General features: G+C 43.3%; 1 protein-coding gene across 1 annotated transcript in view; it reads right to left on the minus strand.

The window, feature by feature from the left end:
- Positions 1–11,248, minus strand: part of LOC144505049 (rho GTPase-activating protein 7) — a 156,930-nt gene extending 145,682 nt beyond the window's left edge. Inside the window, exon 1 of the mRNA XM_078230758.1 lies at positions 11,073–11,248. Coding sequence (XP_078086884.1) covers positions 11,073–11,187 — 115 coding nt within the window. The 5' untranslated portion in view covers positions 11,188–11,248. The remainder of the gene's footprint in view (positions 1–11,072) is intronic.
- Between the last annotated feature and the right edge of the window lie 448 nt (positions 11,249–11,696).

Below are 11,696 nucleotides of genomic sequence, written 5' to 3' on the forward strand. Positions count from 1 at the left end.
TCCATTAAACCTAAGACCAATAATACCAAATCAAATAATGAAGAGAGGATGTTGTTTCTCACCCCCTGTCCTGCATGTCCTGGCTATGTGTAACGATGGGAGATTCCGCAACATCTGGAAATGGTTGGATTTGACCTTTTTCTGCAAAAGGGGAGCCAAAACGCTGGAGCTTATAAACTGAGCTGGAATCTTTTCCAAAGTAGCAATCTGCAACTCCGCATCCCAGTAATGTTGGGGACTAAATTGAAACTTGCCTAACAAACCCTCTCCCCCAACTTCATCTGAAAACAATGGAAATGGTCAAAAGCCCCAGTGGTGGAAGTGATGAACTAAAATACATCGGCATAGGGCCTTTGTTAAAACTGCCCAAATGCTCAAGAAATCACTGCGCGAGGTGAGAGAAGGGAGATGCATTCCCATAGTCTCCTACTTATTTGGCCTAACTCTAGTGGAAGAGCCACGGACACCCTGGAAAGTTGACATGAATTGTCTTTACATAATTTTTCCAGAGTTTGTGATTTTTCCACCAAATTTATGGAAGATCAGTGAAAATCCTTGTGGAAATAGAATCACAGAATCCCTACAGTGCAGAAAGAGGCCATTCGGCCCATCGAACCTGCACCAACAACAATCCCACCCAGGCCCTATCCCGGTAACCCCACATATTTACCTTGCTAATCCCTCTGTCACTAAGAGTCGATTAAGCACAGCTAATCCACCTAACCTGCACATCTTTGGACCTAGAATAGAACTGACCAAACCCCAAGAACCTACTGTTTTTCCTTAAAGAGAGAGAATCTGGAAATTCTCAGCACATCTGGCAGCATTGTGGAGACAGAAACAGACTGATTGGCCCAAATCCTTTGCTCTCCGGATCATCGGATCAACGTTGGGAGGTGCACAACAGGACCCTGTGGAAGTTCTGGTCATGATGTGGAGATGCCGGCGTTGGACTGGGGTGAACACAGTAAGAGTTTTAACAACACCAGGTTAAAGTCCAACAGGTTTATTTGGTAGCAAAGACCATTAGCTTTCGGAGCGCTGCTCCTTCGTCAGATGGAGTGGAAATGTGCTCTCAAACAGGGCATAGAGACACAGAAGTCAAGTTACAGAATACTGTAGTCTGTAACTTGATTTCTGTGTCTCTGTGCCCTGTTTGAGAGCACATTTCCACTCCATCTGACAAAAGTTCTGATCCGCAGACACATGCAGGAATTGCGCAGGAATTTTAAACTTCTGATGGACAGATCCCCTGCTAGCAAAAACCCTCCACAAATGTCTCCAGCCCTGAGCTCGGAGACTTGGATAGATATGCGAGACTTACCTCTATATTTACCAGGAAATATTACACAGTTTAATACTCAGTGGTTAGCCAGGGTAACTCAACTGAGCACTATAACTCACCCCCTACAGTCACTATCCAACCACTCACTGACTAACTCCCCAACAACACGATCACACCCTTGACCTGACCCAGCAAGCCCACCGACCACTCCCGCTCGACCACCAGGGAACCCTCTGTAATCTCACCTACCCCCAGACCATCCCCTGACCTTCACCTGACTGGCACACGATGAGCAGCACCCCCGACCAGACCCAACTACCTCCCTGACCTAATACTCACCCACCCATCCAGCTACCTATACACTCACAAACTTACCCAACTCATTCACCTACCCACCTACCCATTCACTCATCTATTCACTAACCCATACTTACTCATGAAAGACTCGAGGCCTTTAATAACTTACCTGAATATGGCAGTTGCTATCATAAAAGGGGGTTGTGTCCATTCCTTCCCCGATTCTCCTACACTAGTTGGACTTACCCTGGAGAGGTTGCGCTGTCCAATTCTAATTCAACTGGGATAGGAAGATCTATGCCAACGTTTCAGGTTGATGGCATTTCATTGGAACTGGTAAAAGTTAGAGAAGTAACAAGTTTTAAGCAAATATAAAAGCAGGGAAAGGTGGGGAGGGGTGGAAAAAAGAAAAGGAAGATACGTGATGAGGTATAAGACAGAACAGATTAAATGAAAAAAGGAAAGAAACAAAACATGGATCTAGAGGAGGTGTAAGTGCGAATAGCACAATCATTACCAACTGTTGCTGCCCAAATGGGGGCAATGATTACAATCTGGGATTGTTAAATTCCATATTGAGCCCTTCTGTTCCTTCGAGTTCCTCGAGTTATTGAGCTTCATTTGACCAGTTGTAACAGAGAGGTCAGAGTGGAAGTGAGGTAGAGAATTAAAGCAACAGGTGATTAAAAGTTCTGGGGGGGAGGGTGGGAGGGTATGCTTGTGGACCGAATGGAGATCATTGAACTGAAACGTCAACTCTGTTTCTCGCTCTGCGGATGCGGTCTGACCTGCTGTGTATTTCCTACACTCTCTGTTTTTTAAATTTCAGATTGGAGTACAATGAGGGGAAATGTGAGGTTATTCACTATGGTGGAAGATTAAAAAAAGCAGAATACATCTTGAATGGTAAGAAACTTTTAAACGTTGATGTTTAGAGGGAGTTGGGTGTCCTCAGAAAAGAAAGACAAGAAGTTAAAGTACAGGTACAGTAAGCAATTATGAAGGCAAATGGCATGTTGGCCTTCAGTGCAAGGGGGTTGGATGTACAGGACTTTGGTGTGACCACACCCGGAGTATTGCATACAGTTTTAGCATTTTTATCTGAGGAAGGTTAGACTTGGTTTGAAGGCAGCACAGCGATTAGCTCCTGGGATGGGAGGGCCGTTCTATGATGAGTAGATTGAGCCTATATTCTGTGGAGTTTTAATGGGATGAGAAGTAACCTCATTGCAACTCTTGAGAATCTGAGGACAACTGCAAGGTTTTTTTTTCCACAGCCGGAGAGCCTGGGACACAATATCAGCATAAGGGAGCGATCATTTAAGTCTGAGGGGAGGGAGAACTTCTTCGCTTGGAGAGCTATGAACCTTTGGAATTCTCCATCCTAGAGGGTTGTGGATGTTCAGTCATTGAATATATTTGAGGCTGAATTGGATAGGTGTTTGGACTGTAAGAGAATCAAAGGATATGGAGATCAGTAAAACGGAGATCAAAGATCAGCTATAATCTTACTGAATAGTGGAACAGGCTCAAAGAGCCATGTGGCTGACTTATGATTTTATTTCTTATGTAGGAAAGGAGCAAAAACGAGCAAGCTACAGTTTTTTTTTGACTGTTTTTGCTGGCAATCAATTTTCAAATACAACAGCTGCAGGAAAACTGTGGGAAAGAAAAGAAACAGAAGTACTGAAATTTGCTGGCAGTTTAGACATTTCTTTACCAAGCAATTCAAGTTTTGAACATATTACGCAATACAAAGTTGCAATAGGCACTGAATTTGCACTCCTGAGATGAGAAATTTTCCACCTCACCTCAGAGGAAGAGACGGGATCTTCATTTGTAATTGAGGGGGTGACACACCAATGGTATTATCGCTGGACTATTAATCCAGAAACTCAGCGCATGTTCTGGGGATTCGGGTTCGAATTCCGCCACGGCAGATGGTGGAATTTGAATTCAATAAAAAATATCTGGAATTAAGAATCTACTGATGACTATCAAATCATTGCTGATTGTTGGAAAAACCCATCTGATTCACTAATGTCCTTTAGGGAAGGAAATCTGCCATACTTACCTGCTCTGGCCTATATGTGACTCCAGAGCCACAGCAATGTGGTTGACTCTCGACTGCCCACTGAACAAGGGCAACTTGGGATGGGCAATAAATGCTGGCCAGCCAGTGATGCCCATGTCCCATGAATGAATAATAAAAAAATGGTTTCAGTGGAAATGGTAAATTGTTAGTGTCATTTGCCCAGGATGAGCAGTAATGGTGTTAGTAATGAGGGCTACTATACATCCCCTGCTTGAGTTGAGTTTGATGGACCAGTCAAGTTTATCCCTTGGAGCATATGATGCCATATTGACCCGCTATTGTGTCATAGCCTTAACATACACTGTACATTGTATATTAACCAGTATGAAGTTGTCAGATCCAATTTAAACAGTCACCCATCACAGCTACTTTAATCGTAGATGCTGCTTTTACTGAAACGCACACTGTGGTGAGCCAAATGGTTCACTTTTATACATTTTATATTATAAAATATAGAGATGCGTTCATTTTCACAAACCCTTAAAGGTGCCTCAAGATGGGCTCACTTGAGTTATGATTGTGGTTTAAAGCAGCAACTATATATCTGAATCCAAAAAAATTCATTACTACTTTGTACATTCTGTTACGATATATTTAATAAAACTGCAACGCAATCACATGGAGCTGCCATTCAAAGGCAAGGTGGTTTTTTTTAAAGATATGGTACTTTAAACATTTGCATTTCACAAAGCACTTCAACTACTTGATCGATAGAAAGGGGGAATTTATTTTCAAACACAAAGTTAAAGATTTAATAAGCATGAAAGTTGATGAGTTTTGCGCTCAGAAGATATAATGTATACAGCAGGCAAAAATGACCATGACTGATAATATGACGAACAAACAGGGGGGGTTCTGGAGATGGTCATTCTGATATAATCCAGGAAAGGAGCTTAGGTAAAATAGCAGAGGATGGTGATCACATAGTTCTTGTTTATTCTAACCTCTCTCACTTACATTGTCTCCTTCTCCCCATTGGGTTAGATTTAAAATTCTTGTATTTATCTATAAATGCACGCATAGTCTCACCCCACAATACTTCTGCAAGATACATTAGCTTTAAATATTATCTGATGCCCTTCTGTGCTCTGATTCCAGACCTTCTGTGCATTTCAGTATCTATTTCCACTATACTCTCAGTGGCAGAGCCTTAAGGTGCCTCTGCCTTGAACTTTGAAACTCCACCTTCGGATTCCTCTGCATTCCAACTCCTGCATTATTGGAAGTGTCTGTTCAGTGCCTCACTGTTAACTAGGTCTTAACTTGTATCAGTTCTGTAATGGAGCTACTTGTGGCTTTGGTACCTGCTCTTAGCTTGGAAAGCTCTATGGATTTCCCTTGGAGCTTAAACTGCTGGTCAAAGGCTTTTAATACCTCACCAAATATGGTTGAGGATTCATCTATACCTTATCTCGTACATTGTTGGCCATTTCACAAAGTAAGTACAGGAATATATTAACTCATGCTTCCTTCTGATTTCCTACATAACCCTGTTGTACTCCAGTAACTTGAAAATTTTAATCTCCATAATGCACAATGTTATGTCTTGTTTGGCCCTTGAATCAGCCCAAATTGATCTGGTAGTTTTACTTTACTATCCATTGCTGTTTTTCATAGAGGGAGTACAGCTTTAAATGTTTTTCTTTTTAAGATGGTCTGCACTAACTGTTTCTTCAAAGCTTCTTCCTGCTCTTGTTGAGTTTTGGTGACCTCCTGCAGCAGTGATGGTCCTGACCTCTTTGGGATGTATTTTCTGCAGTGATTTATTAAATTAATGATCTGGGGCCATCCCCACTCTTGTGGCGGATTTCTGGGTGTGTAACAATCAATCCCTGTCTTCTGACTTAGGTTGAGGTTTTTAGACCCTCTGCCTCTTTTTACAGCAGCAGCTTTTTGGCCATGACAATTCTGAACATGGGCTGGCCATAGCGATTTTGGAAACAGGCTGTTCTGACTCTTTAAAGTACTAAAGACCTTTCAAAATAGTTCTGGCTAGGTCCTTTGACTGCAATCGGTGGGTGCTCACAATGGACCTCTGCGTGACCATATCAATTCCTTAGATGCACATTGGAGTTTTTTCTTCTATCTTCCTGTTTCCAATTTTACAAAGGAGCTTCTTTCAAGCGTTCCCCAGCTGTGTCTTCAGTCAGGTCAGAATGCTGCTCCATTAGTTTTCCAGCTTTTGAATTTCTGCTTCTGCTTCTCTGAGGTTCTGGGATTTATCAAGAGCCACTGCCGTGTAATAACAGTTTGTTCAGTGTCTCACTAAGAGGTCCAGAGGCTTGCGTGGTTGAAAATTAAATATTTATTAACAACACATAACTATATAGATCTGCAAGGGATAGCCCTGATGAGGTATTATCTCCGTGCCCGCTTCTGTCAGAAGGGGAGGGGAGGGGAGGTATTGTCGCTGGACTAGCAATCCATAGAAACATAGAAACTAGAAGCAGGAGGAGGCCATTCAGCCCTTCGAGCCTGTTCCACCATTCATTATGATCATGGCTGATCATCAAATTCAACATCTTGATCCCTCCTTCCCCCCATATCCCTTGATCTCTTTAGCCCCAAGAACTATATCTAATTTCTTCTTGAAATCACAGAACATTTGGCCTCAACTATTTTCTGTGGTAGTGAATTCCACAGATTCACCATTCTGTGGGTGAAGAAATTTCTCTCAACTCAGTCCTAAAAGATTTACTCCGTACCCTCAAACTATGACCCAGAGACTCAACATAATGCTCTGGGGACCCGGGTTCGAATCCCACCGTGGCAGATGGTGAAATTTGAATTCAATAAAAAATCTGAAATTAAAAATCCAATGATGACCATGAAACCATTGTCGATTGTTATAAAAAAAAACCTGGTTCACTAATGTCCTTTAGGGAAGGAAATCTGTCATCCTTACCTGATATGGCCTACATTTGACTCCAGACCCACAATAATGTGGTTGACTATTAAATGCCCTCTTTAATGGTCTAACAAGTCACTCAAGTCAAGGGCAATTAGGGATGGGCAATAAATGCTGGACCAGCTCAAATCCCATGTAAGAATAAAAAAAGACTGCCACTGTACCCTATCTGCTATCATGTGACTCTCTACATCATAATGTGGGCGGCTCTGTTCTCCAGTCTCCCATTAACCCTTGCCGAACATCCTTATACTACATGCCCCATCTTGAAAAGCCTTCTCAGGCTGCATGACTTTTGATCAAGTCTTCAGTCACCTCTCCTAACCCACCTGCAACAGCTCAGTCTCTGAACCTTTTCCTCTTCAAGTGCCATGGTATGTTTTACTACTTCAAAGAGATTATATAAATATAGATTGTCTCCATTTCTCTGTGAAGAAAGAAAGTCCTGACCTCCAGCTGGCACCTTCCCACAACACCATGACAAAGATTGATAACAGTTTTTACGCATCTGGGCCTGAGTACAGTTAACCTATGGCCTTGCTCCAACATACTGTGTAATTGCATCAAACTAGCTAGTGACCACATTTATACAAACTGTATGTCTAATAAGTTTATGTCTAATAAAATTTAGTTGCAATTAATTCTAAAAAAAAGTTCTGGAACAAATAACACTGCTTTCGATATAATGTCCTGCATCACACGGACATACTGTCAAACCCAAAAATGAGAAAATCTGTGCCAATACAAAAATATACATAGCATTGCCAGGGATTGAAAGCATAAAGATTCAGAGAATGATTGTGTATCCCTCCAGCATCGTTTCCATAGTTTATAACATTATTCAAATACCATAATTCGATTACAGACTGTACCTCACTCCTACATACAGATCACCGATACATAGAAACCATCTGAATCTCTCAATTAGACTCCGATGTGCTCTCTTCTGGGTAACAGGTCTTTTAATATAGCAGACTGAATCCGCGGGATTATTAGCCCACACTCTCCCCGCGCGAGATTCTGAGTCCACACTCTCCCCGTGCGAGATTCTGAGTCCACACTCTCCCCGTGCGGGATTCTGAGCCCACACTCTCCCCGTGTGGGATTCTGAGCCCACACTCTCCCCATGCGGGATTCTGAACCCACACTCTCCCCGTGTGGGATTCTGAGCCCACACTCTCCCCGTGTGGGATTCTGAGCCCACACTCTCCCCACGCAGAGTGTCGTCAAAATTCCATCAAATATGAAAAGTGCGGTTCACTCCAGCGCGAACACGTTTTCTGATTTTTATTGGCTCTCGTCGATAACATAATCATAACAGGCAAGAACCTGATTTTAATAAATTTTAATAACTTGAAGATGGTTAAGTAGTCTCCTCAACAAATTATCGCCCCTCATGGTTTATTCATTCCTCTCAACATGACGTCACACCAGCAAGATTCTTGACAGGTTTTTAAAATGTAATCCTGTTGAGGGGATCCCCTGAGGGGGGTGCGGGAGGCAGTAGAGGTAAGTATAGCCCCTGGGGAGAGACACATGGCTAGGCAGTGTCCTTGCCTTGGCAGTGCCAGGTTGGCAGTGCCAACCTGTGCCAGGGGACAGTGACAGGGATAGGTCCTCCCTGCTGCTGTCAGAATTTTGAATAGACTTACCTCACATTAAGTTGATCTTTCTCTACCCTAGCTATGACTGTAACACTACATTCTGCACTCTCTCCTTTCCTGCTCTATGAACGGTATGCTTTGTCTGTTTCGCGCGCAAGAAACAATACCTTTCACTGTATGTTAATACATGTGACAACAATAAATCAAATCAAATCCCAATGGGTGCGGGGGGGAAGGGTGGGGTTTTTCATTTATTTGTGGTGGTGTAGGGGGAGAGTGAGCACTGAGGGGGGGATGGGGATTCTGACGATGATCATGGTGGGGGTAGGGAACAGCCATTGATATTTCCATAATGGTGGTGAGGGTTGGGGATCGGGTATTTTTTGTTTGGATCGGGGCGGCCTTTACAAACGGCACCCCAATCTCTGTGCAACCTGTCATGCCAGCTCGAAAAGTGCATTCCCTGTCAGACCGATGTTGCAAACCACACCCACTCATTTCTACTAGTACAAGAGGCTCACAATCTGGAGGGAAAACTGGTCTGTGGAGCTGGAGAGCTTCACACCAGATTTCTGTCTGAGCCTGATACTGTGAAGAATGTTAAGGTGTCTTGGTTTGGACTACACGGTTTGGGCGGCACGGTAGCACAGTGGTTAGCACTGCTGCTTCACAGCTCCAGGGACCTGGGTTCGATTCCCGGCTTGGGTCACTGTCTGTGTGGAGTTTGCACATTCTCCTCGTGTCTGCGTGGGTTTCCTCCGGGTGCTCCGGTTTCCTCCCACAGTCCAAAGATGTGCGGGTTAGGTCGATTGGCCATGCTAAAATTGCCCCTTAATGTCCTGAGATGTGTAGGTTAGAGGGATTAGCGGGTAAATATGTAGGGATATGGGGGTAGGGCCTGGGTGGGATGGGCCAAATGGCCTCTTTCTGCACTGTACGGTTTCTATGATTCTATGATGATACAGTCCAGATATCGATTGTATGTTCTATAATTCTCATCACAGATTTGAGTTCATAATCTAATCTTCCACTTCAGTGCATTACAAAGGGGCTGCCGCAGTGTCGAAGGTGCCACCTTTTGGCCAAGACATTCAACCGTGGCCTGTCTGCTGCTCTGCTGGATGTATAAGAGCTTATGGCAATATTTGGAGAGGAGTAAGGATTTATATGTATCATGGTCAGCACTCCTCCATCAACCAACCCCACACATTATCCGGTGATTCCATTATTTTTCTAATGGTGGCATCTATCTGTGTGCAAGTGAATGCCATGTTTACCTACGTAAAAGAACATTGGATAAAACAAATGGGGAGCAGACACAAGTGAAGCATAAACACTGGCACAGACCAGTTGGGCTGAATGGCCTGTTTGTGTACTGTCAATTCTGTCTGAAGCTTTAAAAGTAATCCGTTAACTGGTTTCGATATTTCCTGAGAACATGCTAAATAAGGTGCTACTTAAATGCAAGCTCTCAAGATCTTCCTTATATAAACCAGCTCTATTTGTTAATTAAGAAGCAACATTATTTCATTTCCTGCTGCCCTTCACTTTTCCCCTTATCTATTTTCTCCTTTCTCTCCTTCTCAAGGCATTGGCTATTGCAGTAAAAGTTTCATAGGCGCTGCTTTCTGATTGGCACCTTTCACAGGTGGCCAGGTGAGCTCTGGCAGTAAGGGTCAGCAATCTACTTGGCCACGGAGATCATCAAAGCCAGGTCCGATCCTGTCCTCACCTGATGCCCATATATACACTTCCATCAGGTATTGCAGCACAGCAAATCATTGCTGATGATCCTAATCCAGAGGCACTGAGGCAAATTCTAATGACCCTGATTGAGATCGACTAACTCAGTGCAGATCATGAAATGAATCTGAGACATTCCTGTTCTGGACTCACTGAACTAGAATAAAATGTCATAGGATTGGATGATGCTTTTATTGAGTTATATATATTGTCAAATACATACAGTATTGATTGTAGTACCGTCCACATTCAGGTAACAATGCTTAATGGTTAAAAACCTGTAGTCTGACTCAGTCTGTATGGGAGGCAGAAATACAGATCTCTAGAACAATTGGAAGCCTAATTTATATGGAAAAAAAAGAAATTTCGGAATACCTGTCATGGGTAACGGCGTGGAGATGCCGGCGTTGGGCTGAGGTAAACACAGTAAGAGTTTTAATCATGATGTGGAGATGCCGGCGTTGGACTGGGGTAAACACAGTAAGAGTTTCAACCTGGTGTTGTTAAAACTCTTAGTGTGTAATGGCAACATTTCTATTCATGGGAGGAGGATGAAGGGGCTTTTTGTGTGTGTGGGGGTGGGGGTGGGAGGTGGCTCGTGGTGGTGGTGGGGGGGGGGGGGGGGGCTAACTTGTGCTCAGAATTAGCCGTACATTTGAGATCCAACTTGCGAAGGTGAACAAACTTTCATATGCAGGTGAGCAAACTAACAAGTTTAGACTTCACCTCCTCCTTTCCCTCCTTCTTCTGATTGTCAGGATCAGCTGACGTCACGCTCGAACATAAAGATGCAGAAATGTCACCTGAAGACTGACTAATCGTCGTGAGCCTTCAAGGTTTGACTCACTTACATCCCAGTGACCATCCCTAGTACTTAATGACAGGTTGGTTTGCAGGTTATTTTCTCAGGGAAACTTGAGTTAACAACATATTGAAAGATGCCAATGGCATAGAAATGCAGGGAAGCAGCCACTCCTCAGGCAACATGCTCTCTGAGTTTTCTTAATTATTAAGAAGTCCGTGATCTGAGCCTTGGATAGAATACAGTTCAGTCTATATGATCAATATTCCAGTTAGGCAGTGAACAGTGTGCCTACAGAGGAATAGATCATTAGAAATGGAATGGGAAGATGCACTGACCTGAAAGCCTTTTCTCTCTTGTATTTTTCCAGATTATATCCCAGGCTTTGTTGGTAGAATCCTTAATGTGTTCACTGAAGGAGCGTCTTAACGGAGACTTGGAATGAAGAGCCATTCCCTGCTTGTCACTCTGCTGAAATCCCCACACAGAGAAAACGTTTCTGTTCCATTAAAGATCTGGGTGATACAGGGAGAGAGAGAGAAACTCCACTAAAGACACCACCAGAGACAGAATCTGCAGACTGCAAAAAAGAGCCAGTTTGGAACAAACAGCCCGGGTCAAACCATTTCCTGATGTGGAAAGAAGTTGTTAGTAATCTGCTGACACCCTTCTCCAGAAACCTCCCCTCAAGTGCCTTGGGGTCAAGCCAGAATGGAAAGGAAACAGCAATCCATTGGGGTGCCCCCTCCTCTCCTCTCAACTAAACACAGCCTTGCAACACAGCTGCCACTTACTATACACTTGCATTTCAAAAGTTACAGAAGGCAAACATTTCGACAAGTCGGGACTCAATAAGTCTTAGAACAGTTTCAAACAGTTTTTTTCATTGAGCATCACATTGACATAGGACAGGAGTTCTGCTTTTTACACAGCTGACCCATTTCAATAATTTTTTTTTAATG

Source organism: Mustelus asterias, chromosome 16 (assembly GCF_964213995.1).
Source record: "Mustelus asterias chromosome 16, sMusAst1.hap1.1, whole genome shotgun sequence".
Lineage (NCBI taxonomy): Eukaryota > Metazoa > Chordata > Chondrichthyes > Carcharhiniformes > Triakidae > Mustelus > Mustelus asterias.